Below are 25,323 nucleotides of genomic sequence, written 5' to 3' on the forward strand. Positions count from 1 at the left end.
CGATGTTTCCATCAGATTTGACGGTTTGGGTTAGCGTCCCCCCCCCCCAAAAAAAAAAAACTGGTAGAAATGTCATGAGAAGGCATGACTCACTAGAAAAGACAATAATGCTTGATAGGGTAGAAGGCAGTAGGAAAAGAGGAAGACAGCATTCCAGATGGATAGACTCAGATCAAGGAAGCCCCAAAGAAAGAAAAGGGGAAGAAAAAAGGAGAATTTTTTAAAAAGCAGATGAAAAAGTGGAAGGACAAAGTGTTCATTGGGACTGCCCCTGCCAAATCAGGGCACTTGTAGGGTATACCATCTTGTTCAACTTTTTGTTCACATAGTGGCCAACCAGTTCGTTATGGGAAGCCCACCAGCTGGACATCAGTGTAAACACACCTTACATCTCATGCTCCTCACTAATTGTTATACAGAGGAATACTTCCCCTGATAACAGAAGTGATATGTCCAATATACAATAAACTTTTAAGGTCATCCAAGGGCAGCCATAACAATGGCCCTTTGCACGCTACACAGTTATAATGCTATTTTACCACTTTAACTGCTCTGTCTGCCTCCTCTGGAACTCTGGGATTTAGAGTTTGGTGAAGAACAAGAGTTCTCTGGCTGAAAATACTAAATGCCCCTCCAGCCAGATTGGGGCCATGGCAACCTCACACCATGGCCCTGATCCAGCCTTTTGAGGGTGCAAAAAGGAGCAGCAAAAAGAGGCTCCCTTCTGCACCCTCGAAAGGGCAACATAGCTGCATTGCTGCAACTATACGGCTTGCCTTCGTGCCGTATGGAGTGCAAGCAATGTCTCGACTCTGACCCCAGGCCAGCCTTTCAGGCTGGTCTGACCAGGGCCTTTGTCTTTCTTTTTACTTCTTTGCTGCAAACTCCATTAACTCAGCCAGGAGGAGGAAAGGAGGGGAAGGGGTGGAAACATGCCTTCAAAAGGTCCCAGTTTCTCTCTCCTCATCCCTCTTCCCTCATTTGTTCTCACATTACTTTAGTTGGTGCAAACTGAGTTCAAAGTGGAAGAGTAGCTTGCACTCAATTTCCTCAACAGAGGAGACAGTAGAGATGGGGTTGGATTCATACTCTTTCCAGTAGGCTCAGGCAAAAATAAACTGCTGCAGCAGTGTATTGTGTATTCATTCTCATTACAGTAATACCTTTCCTCATCTTGACCACACCTGATGTCTCTTGGCCACATCTGTCCAAATTTTTATCTGTGAACGTTGGAGGGAAATTGGATTTTGGAGCTTAACTCTTGTCAAGGTGTTGTTGTTGCTGTTGATGCAGAAGTTCTACTTGGATTCTAGAGGTCGGTACTTTGAGAACTGCTTTAGATAGCTGAAATGAGTCCAAAAAGTATTGAAACAGTACAACCCTTTCCAGGCATCTTTAGTTACTTTCAGACACCTTAGGAAGATATTAGGAGTAGAAGCCACTAGACCTCCATGTTCCCCTGATTTTGGTGACTAAATCATGAATGATATGGCATCAACTGCTTATGTGTTACTTTTATATTTCATTGTCTGCTGCTTGCTTTGTCAGTAGCTGGAAATATTTCATATTCCAAGTGCCCACAAATGCGATCTGCTTTCATTTCCCACAAAATGCCCCAGAGAGTGACATTTTTAAAGAAGATGCTTCTACCCAAGGCAAATCTTAATTTTCTATTAGAGTAATTTTTATTGAACACTCTCCTCCAGAAGGATCTAAGCTTTGGTGACTGGCAGGAAGCCATCCCAGTACATGAACAGCAGTATAGGCAGGCAGTTTGCACTCATCATGTGTATGTCAGATGTGGGCCCCGAGGTCAAGTTTCCCAGCCAAGATAATGCAGATGACTATCTGTTATGAGCATATCCATCTGCGGTTAAGGGGATGTGCCATCACTAATCCAGATCTGGCCTGCATCAGTTTTCCAAAATAAAAAACAGCTTTCCTAGGCAGAAAATGAACCTTTTTCAGATTTGTAAATACTATCCACAGTGAGATATAGAGAGGAAGAAAAAGAGTCATAAGGACATAACAGAGCTCTTGCTGAATTGGACAGAAAGTCAATCTAGTCCAGCATGCTATTCTGCCAGTGCTTACCAACTGGAAGCTACTGGATAGACTTTGGCATGTTTCTGAAAAATGGGAAGAGCTTTTATTTAGCTGGGATATTTCTCCCAAATATTAAAATATTAGTTATTGTTATTTCTAGCTTCCCTTGATGCGACCTTAACTCATGGTAATCCTGTAGATGAGACATCTCCAAGTGTCCCTATCCTCCACTGCTCTGCTTAGATTTTGTAGATTCAGACCCATGACCTCCCTGAGTCTATCCATTTAGTATGGTCTTCCTCTCTTTTACTGCCTTTTACCTTTCCTAGCATAATATCCCCCCCCCCAAATGATTCATGCCTTCTCATGATGTGGCCAAAGTATGACAGCCTCAATTTAATCATCTTGGCTTCTAGGGAGAGTTCAGGCTTGATCTGATCATGGACCCATTTATTTGTTTTTGTTTTTGTTTTGGCTGACCATGGCACTCTACTTCAGCACCACATCTCAAATGAGTTGAGTTTCTTTTTATCTGTTTTCTTCACTGGCCAGCTCTCACATCCATACATGGTGACGTGGTATACAATGGCTTGTATGATTCTAACTTTAGTGCTCTGTAGTATATCTTTACTCTTTAAGACTTTGTCTAGTTTGTTCATTGCTGCCCTTCCCATTTCTGGTCTTCTTTTGTTTTCTTGATTGTAGTCTCCATTCTGATCAATGTTTGATCCAAGTGATAAGAGCTCTTTAAATATTTCAGTTTCCTCATTATCTAGGTTGAATTTATGTAGATCCTCCATGGCATTATTTTTGTTTTCTTTATGTTCAGCAACAAGCCCACATTTGCAATTTCTTCTTCAACCTTCCTTAGTAATTATTCCAAGTCTGTGATGTTTTATGCTAGTAGTATGGTGTCATCCGCATATCTTAGATTAATAATGTTTAAAAATTATACAAGAAAAATATATTGATTCCCCCCCCCCAGAAGAATAAAACCCAACTGGATTACATTGGCCTTCATACTGAGTTAATCCTGGTAGTGGCTGATCAATGGCATAAATGTTCTTTCATTTGTAAGACTTTGATTACAGCCATTGTCTTATTACAATGAAAATGCTCTTCTGATATAACAAAATCCAAGCTATGGAATCTTTTGTTCATGAGAGAGTTGCATAGAAATCTTCTTTGTTTTGTTTTGCTTAATTATTGTTTATTGAAACTTTTTCAAATTTTTACAATAGAAAAATCGTCTTCTTCTCTCAGATATACAGGTGGTAAAGCCTCCTCCTGCTGAGAATGTAAACTGTTCAGGATGTAACTTTTACAATACAGATATCAGTATATATGAATAAGAAATGTGGGGTGGAAACTTATTGTTATAGTCCTGCATTGCCACCTGTATATCTGAGAGAAGAAAATGATGCCTCTATTGTGAAATTTTGAAAACAATAATTAAAACAAAAAAAGATACACCATGTTTGCAAGCTACCTTGAAGACCTTGAAATGGTGGCAAGACAGGCTTTGTATCTGTTATGTCAGTTAGTCATTCAATATGTATGGGTGAACCAAACTTATATTTCTAAAGGGTTTAGACTTTCAAAGAATGAGGTATCAAAGGAAAATATGCTTCAGAATATTAATTCTAGGATTATTTTCTTAAACGGAAACAAAAGAAGGTGACTTAACAGCTAAAAATAAACCCTTTCAAATTTTCTCTATTCTTTTTTTTTTATTATTCTAGTCATCTGTGATGTCTGTCTGCTTTGCCCGCTTTCATCCAAATCTGGTTGTTGGAGGAACTTATTCTGGTCAAATTGTATTGTGGGACAATCGTAGTCACAGAAGGACACCAGTTCAACGTACTCCCCTTTCTGCAGCAGCACACACGGTAAAGAACTTGCTTGTTTTAAAAATGCCATTATTAATAGCTGCAAGCTTGTAGTGTAAAACCATGCAATTATAAATAATACATGGTAGGATAGACTACTGGAACTAATAAAATTAAGTTTTGAAAAGTAATTAATTATATTTGTTAATCCAAGGCCCAAAATATACTTAGCTGCCATTATTTTAAAAATAGTTCCTTCCTTTCTTATTTTTCAGGGGTAACTCAGGGGTGTAGGGGTTTGGTTGTTGCATTAAGACTCCAGGAGAGCAGAATTGTAGCGATACTGCAGAATTAATGCAGTTTGACACTGCTTTAACTGCCATGGATCAATGTTATAGAACTCTGAGATTTGTAGTTTTGTGAGATATTTAGTCTTCTCTGTCAGAAAAATCTGGTGTCCCAACAAACTATATTTATTTGTCTTTTTAACAATTCACAGCCTTCTGTCATGGCCTGGAAATATTATAATGTGTGAAACTGGGGATGGAAAAACTGCAGCCCTAACCTCTTTTTTGCAGACCCTGAGCCCTCAATCTCTCAGTTCGTCCCAATCCTTTTTAAAAATAATAAAATAAAATAAAAATAATCCAGTGAATCCCTCTTGCCCCAGTTCCCAAAATCTGCCTGGAGTAGCACCCTCCAATCCCCCATCATGGCACACAGCTACAATTAGATGCAAAATATACTAATAACCTAAGAAATGAATCCTGGAAATAGATCTTTGATAACTTCTGTGACCATTCTTTTGGCTGAAAATCAGTCCTGTGGCTCACCATGGGGGAATGGGGAGGAAACAATTCCAAATAAGCCTTTGGATAAAGAAATAGCACAATATACCAGAAAGATCATTAAAACAGGGTTTTGTTTTGTTTGGTTTTGCTTTGCTTTGCTTTGGCTTGCTTGCTTGCTTGTTTTGAATCATGAGAAAACCCACCAGATCTGAACGGCCTTTGGGAAATAGGCAGTAATAGAGCCTGCAGCTTGTTATGCCTGACAGAAAGGAACTAACCAGCTGGGATGTATAGGTCCAGGTTTAATAAAGGTACATAATAATAATTCAGGAATTCTGGAGCAAACCTGGAGCAAAGGGTAAGTTGTTTTAATGTGGAACAACGAGTGGAAAACCGAAATCGGGTCTGGGCATAATAAAGATGGTCTGGACCTGATTTGGGATTTAGGGCCTGCATAATACAAGCATCGTGCAGTTACCCCAGGGCAAATTCAGTGTTTATATGTAATGTAGACAAGCCCTAGTTCCTCACTTGAGGTTTTAAGTTACTACAATGCCAGAAATCTAGGAACAGGAGGAAAATTTCATTGGGGGGGGCATCTTAGTCGAGGCTCAGTGACCTCTGCTGGATCACTGGTAGCTATACCACTAAGACTAACCAAGCATGAACTGACCTAAGTTGAAGAGAGGCCTTAGAAAAGATATTTTTTGGACTATGCCGAATCTCAGTCTGGTTTTGTTGTTGTTGTTGTTTCTTGTGAGCCTCCTTATTTACTGATTGTCTATTGGAGAAATACCTAATTTCTTATATCCCTGTCTGGTTAGGACCACCATCTTTTGCTAGATTATTTTCCAGTGTCACACCAATCCCTAGTTCATGTGCACTGTTTAATGAAAACAGGTGAGAACATAGAGATTACGTTATCCAAATTAAACACTATCTCTTAGGTTTTCTTATCTTAGAACTATATGTCCTAGAATTCTCCAGAATAGCCAGCATGGCTATTATCCATGTTAGCTGGATTTCAGAAGTTCTAGTGTGGGGGGGAAACTTTCTAAGCTTTAGAGAATGTTTTTGTGTTGGGGTGTAGAGCATCATACTTACCGGTTCACTTAACACCCTCTAGTTGCTTGTCTGTGGCTTTTGTAACTACATATTGAAGTCTTAGAAAATAAGAATTGTGGGGTTTGAGCCTACACATTTCGGCCCCATGTGGCTATGACGTGAATTTCAAAGCATGGATTTCCAGTTGCGGGCAGACATGAACAAAAGATGAAGCAGGGGTAATTCCCTCCTCAGAAATACCTGGAACCTCATCTAAAACATTCCCATAGAGAAAAGGGAAATCTTTTCCTTCCTATCCAGTATTTAATCAGTATTTGTACTGATTAAAGTTGCTGAGCCTTCTTGTAAGGGCTAGTACAGATTAGACATTTTCAGAGATGTGAAAGTGCTGCTGTCTTCTTGTTGCTCATGATGCATATTTTCTATGGCACCACTGTCATGCCAGATCACTCACTTAGTTTGCTCCTATCTAATTGTTAATTTTCTTTTTTAAATTCAAAACTGCTCAGATTGAAATTCTGTGCTCAGTCACCTGCGAGTAAGAGTCAAAGCAAATCAGTAGCATTTACTTCTGGGTACACAAGTATCAGATTATATTGTCGGAAGAGCATGTACCACCATTATGACGTATTCAGGATTTTGCGTGTGATTGTCTCAACCCACCATCAGGATGATAAGACATAATTCCCTTTCTACCTCATGCTTGTGCAGTTTTGGAAATGGTTTTACAAATGTATACTTCTTTTAAACATAATGGATGCTAAGAAGAATTGTATAGCAATTCACAGATGGCAGAAACTATGCTAACTAGTCCTTTAAAGTTCATGATAATTGTTATTATCACAACTGCCCTTTTCTGTATTCCACTTCATAAGAAAACACTGAGGCTATAAGAAATTTGGTTTTTTAGGATGGAATAAATACATACATTTATGAGCAAGATCTGTACATGTCCAACTTACGTTGCTTTGTAAGCACACTTGTTTTTCTTTGACGTAAATATCTTAAGAGCCAAATTACACTCCACATTAAACATACAGATAAAAGTATGCATGCCCCCCATCTGACTGGGGCTAACATATATTGGATATGAAGTTGAACGCTTTCATGGCCAGCATCCATAGTTTTTGTGGGTTTTTCGGGCTATGTGGGCATGTTCTAGAAGAGTTTATTCCTGACATTTCGCCAGCATCTGTGGCTGGCATCTTGCATTCTCTGAAGATGCCAGCCACAGATGCAGGCAAAACGTCAGGAATAAACTCTTCTAGAACATGGCCACATAGCCCGAAAAACCCACAATAAACAATATATTGGATAGATTACATTTAAAACCTCTGTCCGTTTTAATCTAAAAATGCTTCCATCAACATGGGTGTTTTTAAAACCTGAAAGAAGTCTTGGAAAGCAATAGATTTTTTGCTTCTTTTTAACCCCTGCAGGTGAGTAGTAGCAAAATTTTAAATAAATCACTCTACCAACATGGGTGATGTTTTTTAAAAAAGGGGGAAAATGCCATTGGAACCAATTGAATTTTCCTTCTTTTTTTACCTTTGTACTGGAGTGGGAGAATTTTTTTTAGATAAAATGTAAGTATGAGGTAAAATTGAAATCCCTAGTACTTGTGTGTACTGGTATCAATCCAGACTTTGGCTCTGTTTCTATGTTACATCTGCATTGAGACTGGAATGGCTTTTTGTCCTCATGCCCAGTGAAAAGAACTATTTCAAAACAGTGTGTGTCTGTGTGTGCTCGTGTGCACCTTCAAATCACCTGTGAATGTGTGGCAACCCCATGAATTTTTCTTAGGCAAAGAATACTGAAAGGTGGTTTTGCCAGTTTATTCCTCTGAAATATAGCCTATAGCACCTAATATTTGTTGGTAGTCTCCCATCCAAATACAAATCAGAGCTGACCCTGCTTAGGTTGCAAGATCAGACAGTGGGATGAGCTAAACATGCACATGAATCTATGTGTTTCTCTGAGCCTGGAAAAATAATAATAACTTTTCTGGATGACAGCTCCCAGAGTCCCCATGCTGACCATGATGGCTGGGGGGATTTTCAGAGTTATTATCTCAAAAAGATAGTTTGCCATATTCTGCTGATTCTTGACTGCAACTCACAGTGAGCTGGAAAATTGTCAAAACGTGGGTTGAACCACTGCTGCGTGGACGTGTGCTCCTTTCTTGGAAATGGGGTAGCACTCACAAGCGCACTGAAACAAGCCAGCTGGTAACTCAACACTTCTTTCCTCCAAAATTCAATTTTACAGTCTACATAAAAAGAAGAATTTCTCTCTCCCCCTCCCCACTGTCCCCAGCTGGAAAATAAATACCATGTTGCCACGAACCACTGGGTTCCAAATTTCCTGAGCTTATCCCTCCAAACCGGTGCCAGGATTCATAAGGGAAGAGAGTCCCACCACACATTACTCAATAATTTCCTTTCACACCCACCACACATCTGCTATTTGGGATAACAGGAAATTTTAATTACTTTTTTAAAATACGCACACATACACACAACCCTCTAAGCATGATGATTTCATTTGCAAAATAAATAAAAGCAAGATGGCATCTTCTTCTCTTGGGAAAGGAAGGAGCTTGGTTAGATTCTTTGCAAAGTACCATTGGTGTCTGTGTCCCTCCCCTCCTTCTCCCATTTCCCTGCCTCCCACTCTCCCGTTTGATGCATCCTTTTCAATTTTACAGTGAGACTTATTGCTTCTGAAATTGACAGCTGACAGCTCTGATTAAAGCCAGGCATTGCACAAGAAGTGCTGCGAGGAAAACAGGGAGTTGTTCTTCGTGCTACTGAACGGTGCCCCACCTATTCGAACTTTGCCCCCATTCCTTCTTGTAGTTCCGGGCTCAAGGGGACTGTATTACCTACCTGCCCAAGTGCCATAGTGAGAAGGGCAAATGTCCAGTAAACTGAGATATGAGGTGACTTGGTTTGCTTTTCTTTCATATAAATACATATGAAAGGCCAGTTTTGGCTGGCAAATGAGTACTAACTAAGCAAGGATGCAATGGGATTGGAAGGATTTGAAGCCAGCCACCTCCGAACCAATTTGCTGAGCTAGTGCACCAAGCCATACATCTTGCAAGTTGTGAAACAGTTGTGTGTGTTTTTAAAAATGATAAGAAAAGCTACTGTGACCATAAATGCAATCTTGTTTTCCTGTGCTTGCTTTTAATCTGGTCACAATCCTTTTGATATTATCTGCTAATAGTAAATAGTAATAGTCAACATTTATCAGCCTACCCTACCTCACAAATTTATTGTAAGAACAAATGGGAAAGACTGTGTCTTACCTTTGGACATAATAAAGACAATTTTAGCATTAGGTGGATGTACACAGATGAGATGATCAGCAGTTCGGTATTAAGCCTCCAAAATGTGTTTCTATGGTTTATCTCATCAAGCCATGATCATTAATTGTGGTTTGAAGTTAGCTTGTTTTAGGCCCATTTGAGGGACAAATTGTTGCTCCTGTTATATACGCTTCTCTTAAATTTGCATCAGCAGTAATAATTGTTATATTCTTCCAAAACCCAGCTTGTTCAAAAACTTGTCTGCCCAGAAGAGTGAAGTCTCTCTTAAATAAGTTTTGATTCTCTTTCTCCCAGCCAGATGGTTACCCAACCTCCTGTGAAGGGAAACCCACCAGCATTTGAGGAAATCTGTTTTATTTCCAAATATTGAAGCTAAACAGGGTTATCCCTGGTTTGTACTTGGAAGGGAGAGTATTCATTGCCTTAGGAAACTGTATTAAATTCATGGGCTTTTCATAGGTCCATAAGTGACTTGAAGGCATGTAGACAGGCACAGACACACTAAAAAGTTTCTCCTTTTTAGCTAAAACCTACTTCAGTTTTCACCCATCAATTAAACAGGAAGATTTAATTGCTACAGACAGACAGGAAAAGAAAAGCAGTCCTGTCTCTGTTACCCTAAGTTTAAATGGAATAAGCAACACATTTGTTCTTACCAGAGCTAAGATCCAGTTTTCATTGCCCCTAAATTCATGAAGAATTTCTTGTGTGCCTGGGCTTTTTCTCACTTTGTTGTGATAACCTTCATACATTGAAGGTTGGAGGGCAAGGCATTTAGACAATTTTGAAAACTAGTTCCTCTCAGAGTGGAAAAGAATTGTTAGTCCATTTTAAATCTAGAGGGAAATGTGATAGAGTGGTGCAGTTACTTCAAGCTAACCTCAGTGGGCCTGAGAGAATAAATTGTCCTATTATTAAGGTGGCTTAATGGATTTGCTGACATTCCCCCCCCCCCCCCCACAAAAGTGTGTTGCACAATATTTTCTGGAATGGTCACACTGTCAAAGTTAGTAGGTTGTCTTTCTTTCTTTCTTTCTTTCTTTCCTTCCTTTTTCTGCAGTTGTTTTCTTCAGTGAAGGCTACATGTTTTTGATCTATTTGAAAAGTTGCCTCTTTCTTCAGGTATTTTTTTTTTTAGCAGCAAACATCATCATCAGCATAATAATGTATCACTGCACGGCAAATGTCTTTTACAACATCTTGCCATAGAAATCATTTTGGTCAATTTCTAATGGTGTAAAATGAAGCTATGACAAATGTGTGTGTGTGTTTCATAATGTGCTATCAGGCTTTGGGCAAGACAAAGAAGCCCCTGTTAGACAACAATAGGAACTCAGGGCATTATGTGACAATCTAGTGCCCTTTAGAACAATGCATCTGCATCCTTAGGAAACATACACCCCCCCCCCCCGAATGTATTCATAGGCACCTTCTGATTATTATATGCATGACATTTTGTGTGTTTTCAGCACCCTGTGTACTGTGTAAATGTCGTTGGAACACAGAACGCTCACAACCTCATTACCGTTTCTACAGACGGAAAGATGTGTTCCTGGAGTTTGGATATGCTCTCAACTCCACAGGTGGGTTTGTTTTTACCTATATAAGAAGAAAGTGCCAGGGTTAAAATGGATAGTTACTTAATGGAACATCATTTCTAAAAGCTAAAACCACACATCACATGCAGTCTAAAACCTGTGGATGAACTTGAAAGAGTGCAGCTTGCTTCCAGCAGTTGGCTTCTGTAGGAGCCAAAACCCATTTCCTCTGCTTCAAATCATGTAATTATGGTAATGCGTTAATATGCAGGTCAGTTTCAAGTGAAAATGAAATAATCTGTTTTAAAGCACAGGTAATCATGCAAGTCGCCTGTGGTATATAAATATATCACACTTGCTCTACATCATTGTGGAGCTGATACAGACTAGATCTTCATGTGGTGTCACTTTTCATTTGCATTTAGGATTTAGCTAAGCAGACAGATCACATTAGAATTCTGACTAATGTCTTTCCTCCCTCTTTCCTCCTAATATTCATGTGTTGTTGTTCTTGTTTGATATAGTGCCAACTCTTGCTGGTATAGGAAAGAACTATATAGTTATTATGCATTCAGCATAACTGTGATATGATAATACGTTTGCTTCAGTGTAACTTCAGATATGTAGTTATAAAAGCTGGTTGAAACAGGCTCACTGGCTACCAGTTCATTTCCAGGCACAATTCAGAGCACTGCTTATAACCTATATGTTAGATCTAGAATATTTGGAAGACTATGAACTTATACACCGGCTTGAAAGGCCGGCCTGTGGATGGAGTCAGGGCGCAGCGTCCTGATGACGCATGCCCTGACTCCTTCCCCAGGGCATCATGATGCCGTGTGCCACTCCACACATCACACAGCATCATGATGCACCTCCGGGGCTGCATCTAAATGCCATAGCCGCGGCTATGGCATTCTTTAGAGGCTGCAAAAAGGATATGCTTTTTGCAGCTCCTTTCTGCACCCTTGGAAGGCTGGGTTGGGGCCACTGTGTAAAGTTGCAGTGGCCTCGATCTGGATGAAGAAGAGGAGACTGCATGCTGTTTGTACAGCCCCTGTGTCTCCATATATAACCTTGCCTGAGTCTGAAGATCCTAAGGGGTCTTAGTTGGGACCCTAATTGCATGATTAATGGGAAGGGGGAAGAAAGAGAACACAAGGGAGGGGGAGAAAGAGAAACCTGCAATATTTAAAGAAAGCTTTGGATGCAAACATGGGAATATGCAAATAAAATCAAAACAACAACAACAAAAAATGAAAACTCTTGATACTTCCAGATAGGTTTTTTTTCCTTTTGAGGTGGGCTTTCAATCAGTAAATGATATAAATAAGAGCCTTATTGCATGACAAAAGAAAACTAACACGCAACCTCCTTACCTCTCCACATTCTGTTGAACCACTTTTACTCTTTTCCTGAGGCAGACGGTCATAAAAGTGTGCCTTTTGTTGTGCATGAAAAATCTGTTTGGCAAAAGACATGCCTTTACATCTGTCTCCCTCTGAAAGGAGAATGACAACATGTGGAGAGGTAAGAAGAAAGCCACTTTTCTCTCACTACATGTTGGCTTTCTTTTGATATGCAATAATAATAATAATAATAATAATAATAATAATAATAATAACAACAAATTAATAAATTGTTTATTTATAAACCGCTTTTCCCAGGATCAAAGCGGTGTACAACATATCAGTAAAAACAATACCACGAATGACATATTAAAATGCACATTAATACGAATTAATTCCAAAAACAATTAGCTAAAAACATACGATTTAACATTATTAAAATCCTAAATGTCAATACATCAAGGTCAGTAGGGGGAAGACATTATTACAAGGAATTGGGAGGATAGGCTTGTAGGAAGAGATGGGTTTTTAATGCCTTTTTGAAGGCTTCTACCATTCCACTAAGGCGAATCTCTTCAGGTAAGGCCATAAAAGCCCTTTGTTGGGTAGTCGTCAATCTCACCTTAGGGTGATTGAGTAGCAGTTTTCCTGATGTCCTGAGAGTGTGGGGTGGATTATGCAGGGAGAGGCGTTCCCTCAAGTAACCCAGGCCCAAGCCATTTAGGGCTTTAAAGGTGATAACCAACACTTTGTACTGGGACCGGAAACGAATTGGCAGCCAGTGAAGAGATTTTAAAACAGGTGTTATATGGTCAGACCTTGCTGTCCCCGTAATTAACCTGGCTGCTGCATTTTGAATCAGTAAGGCCCTAAATTGTTTTTTTTTAAAGACATTAGAGAAAGGGAATGACAAGTTCCTCATCCCTCGTCTAATCCCAGAACCATGACAAAATATTCCTTGCTATTTAAAAAAAAAACTAGCAGATTAAGCACCTTTCTCTAAAACATTTCAGCCATCTCCCCCCCTTCCTTAAGGAAAACAGACAAAATGGACCACTTTGTTTCATCACCCACCCTCCCACCCACCTCCTCCAAATGCAGATGTATAAATGGTCATTTTGTCTCTCTCCATGTATATGTCCCAAAAGAAGGAGTTGAAGATGAACCATAACTTTGGAACAGTTGCAACAGATGCAAACTGAATAGGAAACTAGTTTTGCAATATGCTTTCTTTCTGTAGTTTGTTCAGAAAATAGCATGCCCTGTATCTCTATCAGCTACTTATCAGCTACTTAGTTAAGTATACTTTAGTTAAGTATACTCTCCTGGTCTGACCCCTCCAAAATTGATGGATCTGATCACTGGCAGAATGATCTTCCTTCTTCACAAGTGGTTGATGCCTGGTAAAGTAGGTTGTGGGGAGAGTTATGATTGTGGCAATAGTGCCATAATTGTGGATCAGTAGCAATTGTGAATAAGGAGCCAGTATGTATGAGTAAATCTAGGTAATTGTTTTGTATTCATGATCACTACTGTGGCTGCACCTGCACTACAGAAATAGTGCAGATTCACGTCGCTTTAACTGCCATAGCACAAATGCTATGGAATCCTGGGATCTGTAGTTTGTCCTGGCAATAGAACTCTCTAATAGAGAAAGCTAAATATCTCACAAAACTACAAATCCCAGAATTCCATACAACTGAGCCATGGTAGCTGAAGTGGTGCCGAACTGGATTATTTCTTCAGTGTTGATGCAGCCTTAGTCACATTTTTAGTCACTACTGCAGTAGTCATAATGATCCCCCATCTTCTTTACCAGACGTTAGCAGCATGGGAGAAGGAGGTCCATTCAGCTGGCAATCAGAGCCTGGGTGAATTATATTTCTGTCAGGTTTGGAGGGGTCAGGCCAGGAAAGACTACATAACTAAATAGCTCATAGAGAATACAGGCCCTGGTTGCAAAAACAATGTCTGTGGCTTATTTTTCTAGGAAAGCATGGAACTGGTATACAATAAATCCAAGCCAGTGGCAGTTACAGGAATGGCTTTCCCTACTGGAGATGTCAATAACTTTGTTGTAGGAAGTGAAGAGGGGACTGTCTATACAGCTTGTCGCCATGGAAGGTATGTTAAAAAAACACATTTTGCTAATGCCGTCACATATATTTATTTTGGTTGCATTGCACTATGAAGGCCAAAAAAGGTATTGAAACATGGGGTATACACTGAATGAATGGATAAAATGGGTCAAGATCCTGCACTGGAGAATCTATTGTGGACCCTTGGAATTCATTGGGGTTTGGTTCTAGGCCCCTCTGTGGGTACCAAACTTCTTGGATGCTTAAGTTCCATTATATACAATGGCATAGTAAAATGGGGTTTCTTACATAAAATCAGAGTTTATTATTTGGAATTTACATATTTTTGTAGTCTTTCCAGCTGTAGATAGTTGAATCCATGGATAAAGAGACCATGGGTATGGAGGGCTGACTGTACATATGACACATAGCTAAGTCTCTATACATACATCTCACACTACCCTGCAAAACCCATCTAAGCAGCCTCTCCCCCAGCACAACCATTTTCATGTGGTTGAAGAACAGCACAAAGAGTGGCAACAAGTCCAGTCATTTTCCTGTAGCTGGGTGTTTTGCAACAGGCATTAACAAAGACTAGGGCCTCTTTAGTTATTGTTCCAAAAATTAACTTACCCAGGCTTTATCTTGGCTAACAGTTAACCTTCTAACTATATTTGCTGCTTGCATGCATTCAGGGAAATGCAAGGTGTGACAATATCACAGCAATGGAAAGTTTGTCTAAACATTACAGAGAAAGGAGAACATGACACAGAGTGGACATTTTGGACAACAGTTTGATGTCTAGCATCATATTTATCTTGTTCCACCTTGAACTGATGAAATAAAAAGTTATGTAGACCTACTTGTCTTCCTTCCTTCCTTCTTCACATTCTGTGCAAATATACACTTTGGGTTTCATTAAGAGAAATATCATTTCCGTATGTTCATTTAAATGAGTACAAATGATTCTCTTTTAACAGTTTCAATGTGGTTGCCTGTTGTAAGACAGCTCCCCTTATTCCAGCTCTTCAGCTTCACCATCTGTGAATCCATGCTATGACTTTGATTTGTTACACAGAATAATGGATAAGCTTCATTATGTGTAACAATTCAGAAATGTTGGTTTATTATCGTTATAGTGTCATTATCAATTACCCTTTTGTCTGACTCAGAGGCCTCTGTTGTTACTCTGTATCAATTAGAAATTTGCATGTGGAAATACTGAATGAGAAAATGGAATGAAATGGGGAGGGCAGGATAGAGCTTGAGAAATTAATGGATTGCAGCTGTTCAAACTCTCCAGCCAACATGGCCTAAAGTCATACAAGCTGGAGGATTCTGGGAATTATAGTCCCAAAGTAATGTTTTTATGCTATGCTTTCTATACATGGTGCGGTATGAAGGAAATGAAACCCAGTAATCTTAGGGAATAAGAAGTACATACATCCTCTGCACCCATTATTGAATAAGGAAACCATTTTCATCTTAAAAGGATATTGTGAAGAAAGATTTAACACTAACTACCATTACCGCCATTGTAAATTGTTGATATGGAATGAACAGAAACTTACAAAAACTATTATGTTTTTAAAAATATTAAATGGATAGTCTAAATCCATTAGCTAGTCCCAACCAAAACAGGTCCATTGAACTGACATAAGTGTTGACAGCATTTGATTCAATAGGTCTACTCTCTTTGAGACCAGCAACTGGATTTATGCTAATGTGTACTTATTTTAATATGCTGTTTAATTATTTGGGTGGCTACATATACAAAATCTGTGGTCCTGTCTTAGTGCGTTGCTATCTCTTTCAATATATCTGTGTCGCTTTAGGAGCTGTATAGTCTAAAAACATAACTTTTCCTAGTTCTATACTTATAGCCTTTCCCAGAACTCTTAAATTTGCTCCTGAGCAATGGAATGGAAGCCAGGATGCTAGATCATGGGGTTGGTCATGAAGGAAACAGTGAAAGCATCAGCCCAAGATTTTTAGCTGTTGAGTATTTCCTGAATATATGCCACTGTCTTTCTGCAGTAAAGCAGGGATTGGTGAAGTCTTTGAAGGCCACCAGGGTCCTGTCACAGGAATCAACTGTCACATGGCAGTGGGTCCGATTGATTTCTCCCATCTATTTGTCACGTCATCATTTGACTGGACTGTCAAGTTGTGGACCACAAAGGTAAGAAAAGAGTATGAAGAAGTTTGTCTGGGTCTTTGCTTTCTCTCTCATAACAGAAAATGACCCCAGGCAAAGTGCAATAGGGGATCAGTCTTAATTAACCATGCTATTACCTTACCTTATGTTGCAGAAACCATCAATACTGCATTTCTTTCAGGGTAAACTGTCAAGGTCCATGTTCCAGTGTGACTCATGGAAGGAAGGGGAAAAAACCAAAGATAACAAAAAAGTGAGAGCCTTCTCAGTGGCTGCTCCCACCCTCTGCAATTTCCTTCCATGGGGGGCCAAGCTGACCCCCTTCCTGCTCTCTTTTCACAATCCTTAAACCTTTTTGTTTAAGCAGCTTTTAATGTGTACACAGGAAGATGTTCTTTTTCTTGTTGTGTGCTTTCAAGTAGTTTCAGACTAACGGCGACCCTAAGGCGAACCTATCATGGGGTTTTCTTGGCAAGATTTGTTCAGAGAAGGTTTGCCATTGTCTTCCCCTGAGGCTGAGAGAGTGTGGCTTGCCCAAGGTCACTGAGTGGTTTTCATGGCCAAGTGGGGAATCGAGTTCTGGTTTCCAGGGCTGTAGCCCAACACTCAACTACTATGCTCCACTAGGTCTGTGTGTTTATTTTTTGAAAACTTTGTCTTTTAAATGATATTATACTGTTTGGTGTGGTGATTTTAATTGTTTTTACATTTTCATTGTTAATTTTTAAATGGATTTACTTTGGGAGACATCTTGGGTTCCACTCTGGGAGAAAGGGGGTATATGAAATAAATGAATAAAGAAAGAAAGAAAAGGTAGTGGGTGGAGATGCAGTCAAAAGTAAGAAGGCCAGAAGTGCAACACATTATTTTTCTCTCACATAGAGGATAAGCCTAATTGTTGTATGGCGAATGTGATAGGTTGGTCTTGCACAGAAAGGACGATTAAGCTCATCCTCCTCAGTCTCTCCCTCCTAAAGTTGCTGCCTCCCTCCATAGCAATTAGGTTCAATTTGATTATTGGAAATTATTTGGAATTATTTTTATGCAAGGGTGAACATAATACCCACTTTTTAGACATAAATTCTAGGGCTGGCAGATTATAAAGCATCCAATTGGCCCAGTGTAAGAACAGCTGGATAGTCCTGGCATCCACAGTGCAATTACAAAATGAGAGATGGGTTCCTGTATAAGGTTGTTCAATAAGGTAAATATCTGCATACATATTTTTATTTAGTTATTTTTGTTACTTTAAAAGATGGTCCACACAGCATACATATATCTCTGAACGGAAGAATCTGGAGGTCTTGTGTTGAGGGAGAGGATTGTTTCATATTTCTATAATGTTTGATTCAGAGCTTATTAGATTATTTTTTTTACTGGTCTTAGGGTGTTTTTTTAACAGCTATAAAATCTTACCACACTCTGCTGTTAAAACAGGCTAAGATCCACTAGAGAAATTGTTCTGCAAGCATAGTTATGTTATGGGTGTGCTACACTTTCTATTTATTGGATTACAGAAAATGCATAAATGGTTGCAAACTTGAATGATGCTGAATGATTGTGTAATATGTAGTTCTACTTATGTGACACCTTGTAAATCATAGAGTTGGAAGAGACCGCAAGGGCCATCCAGTCCAACTCCCTGCCAACAGTTATATGAGCAGAACTCCATTTGCACAGTTATAATCAGGATATGATGCTTGTGCAAACACTACTTGCTTACGCTGGTTTATGTCACCAACAGAATTCTGTTGTCTCAGTTTAAGATAATTATATGAAGATAATATGAGAGCCATCATTTCTGGTGGAGGTAAGTAAGATAGTAAACTACCTGGTGGATAGTGTTCAGAACCAGGAATGAGGAAATCTGTCTGATTTTGTTGCGCTCACATTCATAGTTGTGAGGAAATTTGAGAAGTATGGGGAACAAATCCATTATTTCGGCCACTTGCACAGGCTGACTCTGGATCATCATTGCTGGCTATGTAGCTGTAGCTAGTGCGTTCTCCAGGCTCTCCAAAAGCCCTCTGGGAGATCCTGGAAGATGTCTACATCATTGTACTCCAGATATCTGAGAAAAGGATTGACAAGAAGAGAATTAACTCATTTGAAATGTGGTGCTGGAGGAGAGTTTTCCAGAAGCAGTGGATACCATGATCAACTTTAAAGAAAAACAAATGGATATTAAAGCAAATCAAGCCTGAACTCTTAGTAGAAGGGAGAGTGACTAGACCGTCGTCCTTCAACATATCATGAGATTACATGATTCACTGGAAAAATGATAATGCTTGATAAAGTTGAAGACAGCGGATTGATTCAATCAAGGAATCTACAGCCCTGAGTTTGTAAGACCTGAGGAGGCATTTGATAACTAGGGTTCTTACAGATATCTCATTCATAGGCCTGTTCATGAGTCCAGATTGACTTGAAGGCAATAACTATAGCAACAACCTACCATGGTTGTCCACTAGTGGTCTAAATAGTTCTGAGCATTTCTCTTTGTGGAAACGTACAGCTGCACTAACCACCCAGACCCAACAGATCTGGTTGTTGTATTGCAAGGTCAATATCCTTGTGATCAATGTGAAGATCCTGCAGCCTCCAGTGTTACAGGCTTTTCCCACTCAACCTGTACTTCAAAATTAACAAGAGGAACAGGAAGGAGCCACATAGAGGGATGTCTATGCTTTTAGGAGGGAAAAGTAAAGTAACTGAGAAAGAAGGGGAAACCAAAAAGGTCCATAGGTACGTACCCTTAGAAAGATTAATACTTAGAAAGTATTAATCTACCCACAGACCTAGTTATTAGGATTCCTTGAAGAAAAGCCATAATCTTTAGAAATGTAGGGAAGTATCTCAACCATACCAGATTAATGGAATAACGGTACATAGCATTCATAATATATTCATGCTTTTTGAAAGATTGATGATGTAGAGTTGTGGCATTTTGGCATTGGAAAATGCAGGCTTGACTCTGACTGAACAAAGGTACCATGAAAGCAGAAGTGGGATGCCAAAACGTCAAGAGATAACCTGTTTCAAAGAATATGTTGAGTCTTGTATCTATTTAGCTAATAGTGCTTTGAACATGTAAATTGTTTTCTAAAGACCACCTGTTCCTTAATATATACTCAGGATTATTAACAAGTGTTAATCTTCAGAAGTGCCAGCTCTGCTTATCATCTTGTCACACAAAAGAAGAATTATAACACATGAAGGGAGGAAAGGGTTGTATCTCCCTTTATTCTTTTCATAAATAAGCTTACCTATGGCTTCATAGGAAAGATGCTTGCTTCTGAAGATAGATTGTACAGGACTGAACAGGATTTCAGCTGAAGCTTCTACTTCTCACCCATCACAACTAACCAATGCTGGGGATAAATTAATTAATAACTGGTGCCCTTTTATGACTTTGTAATTGCATGTGGCTCAAATAGAATATTCATCCTACAGCTGTTTTGGGAATTGCTGCTAGAGGACAGACCAGAAAATATGCTTCCTTGGTAAAACACTTTTTAAAAAGATCATCTAATTTCAGTTGTCATAGTGTGTCACTGCAATAAAGATACACAGAGTTTAAAAACAAAACAAAAACAAAAAACAAAATCCAGTTTTGTACAGTGGACAAATAGAACCTTATCTCACATGAAAGGAAAGCTGAAAAACACCAGAAGAGTAGCAGCTTTGTCCATGCCTCTCAGCCTGCTGTGGTAGCACTTCCCTTCCCAAGGCAGATGATCATAAAAGTGTGCTTTTTGCCAAATTGATTTTTCCAGTGGTTTTATGACTATCTCCCTCAGGAAGAGAATGGAAGTGCTTTGACAGCATGCAGAGGAGGGAGAAAACTGCTGCTCTTCCAATCCATTTCAACTTTCTTTTCTAATATGATGAGGCTCATAGTGTTTATTATTTGGGCCCCAGTCACCTCATTGTTAGGAGTGTCTTTTGAATGACCAACACTGAAAGGGAAGAAGAAAACAAATGTTTAAACTTAAAATCAGAATGTAGGGACAACACAGAGAAGAGAGAGAATAGTTAAAGATGACATGAAAGAGGAAGTCATGTCATATGGAAAGAGAGAGGCTCAAAGTTATGACCACTGTCACTGAGTAATATTGCTCTAAATCAAGAGTGGACAACTGTGGCCCTTGCACTGCAGTTGCCATGGGCCTTCATTATTGGCCTCATTGGTTGCCAAGATGACGTGCTTACATTTTAAAAACCCAGCATATTCTGTGCAAAGACAATTTTGACCCTTATATGGTACAGCTTTCTCAGAAGCATACAGTACCATATTTTGTCATATTTTAACTGATGTCCCATTCCTGCATCATCACTATTTGCCACAAAGTTCTTACTCTTCCCTTTGCTTTCGATACCTCACATAATTTGTGACCAATCATATTTCTTCTGTCACCCTTTCTCTGAAAAATGGAGCAATGCCCCTATAAGTATGGTTTCTCCTATGTGGTCAAGTAGGAAACAAAATTCTGGCTTGGATTGTTTCTTTCCTACCTAATTAGTTGCTTCTACTGTCTACTAGTACCATTTTCATCCTTCTGCATTCCTGTGACGTCATGTAGGCTATCTTGTTGTCTTATTTGTTTCTTATTTGTTTTAACATCTTCTGTCCTCCATATTCTCCAGTCTGTTTCTTATATGGTACATTACAAAATTGTGACAATGAAAGCTTACTGACACATAGATAGTGATTATAATGAAATATATCTGCCTTTCTTACACCAGATGGTCAAAGGATTTCAGCTGCTGGAACACAGAAATTTCTCTGTCCCTGTGAAGCTTAATTGATCTGAACATGTTTCCTTTCACACTATGCAATTATCACACTATAATTCTAGTTTAACTGCAATGGCTGCATCCTATCAAATCCTTGGTTTGTACTTTGGTGAGGTATTCACTCTCTCTTGCTAAAGAAATCTAAATACCCCTTCCTTAAATTGCATATCCCAGGATTGCCTAGGATGAAACCATGGCAGTTAAAGTGGAATCAATGTACTCTAATTACATAGTATGAAAGAGCCCCAGCCCCCAGATAATTCAAAATTTCAATATGGCCACCTTCTCTATATCCTTTTACAGAACAGCTAAGCATTAGGCATTCTGCTGCTTGTGAGAACTTAAAATGCAAAAGGAATGCAGTTAATCTAAAAGGACATCCTTTGAATTTTCCTTTCTTTTTAATGCACCAGTTATGGCCATTAGAAATAGTTCACACTACTTCAGAGGCTCCCTCCCTTGTACCACAAAATAGTAGCAGTAATATAAAAGAGGTACCCATATAACTATGAGAGGTAATATTCCCAAAAATGTAACATGGTAAATTATCATTATTTTATTTATTTATTTATTTATTTGTAACCTGCTCTTTTCCCAAAACTGGGACCTAGAACGGGTCACGATATTAGAGGAAGAGTACAATTAAAAGCATGCAAAATGATACATTAAAATAGAATTAAATTATTACAATATTAAAATAGATTGCTTATTAAAATAATAAACTACAGTGTAAAAAGATTAACGTGTTTAAAATGCTATTAAATAATACAACACCCCAGCCCATTCTTTACATACTTTCTGTTTTAAAAACCTGTCTCATAAGTCTGTTTTAAAAGACTATCTGCATAAGACGATCTTAACCTGTGGAAGGACAACAAGGAGGGGGCCATTCTGGCCTCCCTAAATGATCTTTAAAAAAGCTACTTTTGGATAATGGATAGCATCTCATTTTTTAATGGTTCATTCATGGACTTAATGCAGAATATAGATTTTTCATAGTCTCTAGAGTTAAACTGTTAACAATGACAGCTGAAGCATTTCCAGGTCCCCTTACAGATTTGATTTAGATTATTGGCATGATTGGAGGAAATAAAATTATTTGGAAAAACAATGCTTTATACATTATATGCAATGACAGTGAAGTTGCTAATCAAAAAGGCAGGACCAAACTAGATTGTTTCAGTCACATGAAAGGAGGAAGCAAGACAGAAGTGGCACAAAGTGGCTTGCCTTGAAAAACACACCACATGCCCATACTATGATCTGACTGTGGGCACTTGCATCTGGTTTATAAGTTATATATAATTTAAGGAAGCAAGCATGTTTTTCCTTGCAGAGTGAACATTACAGCAGACATAGGGGATGAACAAGAATTTCTGGCAGACCTCAAATGAATCCACCCTTAAAATTTACACACAACCACCAACAATAACAATGACAACTGCAGCGTTTCCAAGTCCCCTTACAGATTTGATACACATTCAAATTGCAATAGCAAAGAAAGGCATTTTGAGACTACTGCAATCAAATACTTGATGTCCAGACTTGTGGTCCTACATGGCCCATGCTGGTCCACAGACTGACAGGAGCCATTGTGGTGTTAGCATGTGATGTCTGGCCTCTGTGGCTGAGTCACAGCTGTCAATACAATATCTCCCAAGAAAAATCTATCTGCCTTTTTCTGGTGCACCAGGCATGTCTCTGAACAAGGCTTTTATCATACAATTAGTTCTTTCCAGCGGGCGTGTGTGTGCAAAATGAGAGCGTCTTCAGCTTGTAAACCTCCTGTTTTCCCACTGCTTCTTCCATCTTTTTTTTGTTTCTGCACACGCATGCATGCATACACAGACACACAAAAATATAACCCATTAAATATGAATGATGGAATAGCTTCATAGTGTCTTTTGACCGTTAGTGCCAGGAACCTTCTGTCTGGAAGCACACAGGCTGATATTAAGCAGAGCTTGGAACAGTTGCATTTTTTGACTACAACTCTTAGTATACCTCAGCCAATATAGCAAATCCAAAAATGCAACTATTTCAAGCTCTTATACTTAGTCCAGTCACTGGTCCATCTATCTCAATATTGTTTGTACAAAGTGGCAGTGACTCTCCAAGGTTTTATACTGGTGTCTTTGGTATGCTAAGCATGTTGTATACCATTCAGCTGCATTTCCTTAGGACATTATTAAAGGTCCCAGAAACATGGTGCAATATCTGGTCACCAGCATAGAGAGCTATTATCTATGTGCTTAAAAGTAGGCACTCACCTGTATAATTCACTTGCAGCTGAACAAGTAAAGAAGGAGAAGCCAGCTCTCTTCCTGGCCCAAAACTTTCTAGACCACAAATAGACAGCATAAGCACAATATTTTGAGAGCTACTAATCTGAGAGGAAGTGGAAATAAATGTGAAAGGCTGTCCTAATTTGATTAATCTTCTACTTCCCCACTATGCTCAGTAGTATCATGGAGGCAAATATCTTCTTTAAACTAATCCAAGAAGAAAATTCTTTTCTGCCAAATATATTGTATCCTACGGGAGGAAATATTATATAGAAATTAAAAGTGTACAGTTCTTATAATTACAATTAAGAGTACAGTTGCAAATTCTTCACTAAGCAGCATGCTGGCTTACATGAAAATCTTTCTGTCTGTCTTGTACAAGTACAGCGTTTTGAGATTTCTCCAGAAGTAAAGCAATGAATGAATTTTCTTCAGAGCTCAGTTTTGTTGTCACAAAGCCAAACTGACTCAGAGCAATGGGTGGAGCTGCTTGTTCAGACAGGATTTTTACTTTTTGCCCTTTACCTCTGGAGCCAGAGGTCTGGCTCCCATCCAGTATGAGGAGAAGATTATGGTCTTTCTCTAGGTAATTTGAAGGAGCAAAACCCAAGTGAAGTCAGGTGATCAAAAAGTCAGCACTGAATTTTTCCACAATATTTCTTTGATTTTCCTTATCTATTCCACTGTAACCACAGGATTTTTTTTTCCTTAAAGAAAAAGCTTCCTGAGGAGTTTATTGCATGTGAAAAACCAGAGCTTGGAAATGTTCCTTTTTTTGACTTCTAGAATTGCACAGCTGGGGGGGGGGGGTTAGGAGTCATAATTCAATAAGTAATTCTCCTAAACCTTATGTCACATTGCAGAACTTTTCACAAGAATGAAACTGTAACAACATCAAGCAACATATTGCAAGAATGGTGGCTACAGGCAGCTTCAAATAAATGTTCGAAAGGTGAGAGAGGGCCCGAACAGACAGGCCAAAATAAAGCTGCTTCAGGTCACTTTAGAAGTATGCTATTTAAATGACACACACATCTTAAGAGTCCAGAAGCTGCACCAAAGCTGTGCTCCAGTCCTTAGGACTGGAACATGATTTTGCCGTGGCTTCTGGCCTCTCAGGACGCATGAATCTTTTAAACAGCATACCTCCAAACTGAGTCGAAGCAGCTTTATTTTGGCCTGTCTGTTTGGGCCCAGAGTTACTTTTTGTGAATATTTTCACAGTCACATCTTCCAAATGGCAAATGGATAGCAAAAGCTGAACACTCCTGAAAATTCAACACAGTTTAAGTAGGTAGAGCCAATGTGATGCTAGCACACCACTGAGTAAAACTCTGTCATCTCTTCCCCCAAGTTAATTTGAGTGCATTTGGCATAAGTTGATGGCAAAGGGCAAACACAGGAGGCGGAGGGAGGAAGTGGGGTATTTAAAAATCAGCTGAAAAAGTAGGATGACAAAATATTAATTTGGACTCTCCGTATGAAATTGAGACAGTTGAAGGGCATGATCTTCCAGCCTTGCAGAGCAGGTTTTTGAGGTGCATGGAGGCTTGCAATGGGGAAGGGAGATGATCCTTCCCCATGCACATTTACACAAGATTCAGCTGTTTCACATGTGGATGTCCTGTGCTGAATACAACCTAAGGAAAAGAGTCGTAGGGGTGATCAGTCTTGTTAACCAGGGATTGGCAAAATGTTACCTGTGGACTTTAGGCGGCTCCCTATGGCCATTTTTGTGACTCACCAGAGGGTAAATGGGATGCTCCCAAATACCCTCTTGGGTATTTGGAAGACATTTCCACCACATTTGGAGGACCCCTTGGTCCCCAGGGGTCAAAATATTTTTTTCTTTTTTCCCTAAATGCTCTCTAAGGCATGAGAGGCATTTCCACCATGTTTTGGGCCTGCACTGAGCCAGTTTACGCCCAAGAAAAAAAAAATTGAAACAGGAAGAAGCCACTTCCTCTTCACTTCCTATTGTTTTAAAAAAGCTTCTCCTAGGCCCAGGAAAGCCCCAAAACATGGCAGAAATACCTATGGGTAATATGGA

General features: G+C 39.2%; 1 protein-coding gene across 2 annotated transcripts in view; it reads left to right on the forward strand.

Moving 5' to 3' along the window:
- DYNC1I1 (dynein cytoplasmic 1 intermediate chain 1) overlaps nt 1-25,323 on the forward strand; it is a 251,011-nt gene that overhangs the window by 169,688 nt on the left and 56,000 nt on the right. For both annotated transcript variants that reach the window (XM_042476919.1, XM_042476920.1), the window contains exons 11-14: nt 3,789-3,935; nt 10,538-10,651; nt 13,946-14,079; nt 16,071-16,215. In XM_042476919.1, the coding sequence (XP_042332853.1) occupies nt 3,789-3,935; nt 10,538-10,651; nt 13,946-14,079; nt 16,071-16,215 (540 nt within the window). The remainder of the gene's footprint in view (nt 1-3,788; nt 3,936-10,537; nt 10,652-13,945; nt 14,080-16,070; nt 16,216-25,323) is intronic.

This window comes from Sceloporus undulatus, chromosome 6 (assembly GCF_019175285.1).
Source record: "Sceloporus undulatus isolate JIND9_A2432 ecotype Alabama chromosome 6, SceUnd_v1.1, whole genome shotgun sequence".
Lineage (NCBI taxonomy): Eukaryota > Metazoa > Chordata > Lepidosauria > Squamata > Phrynosomatidae > Sceloporus > Sceloporus undulatus.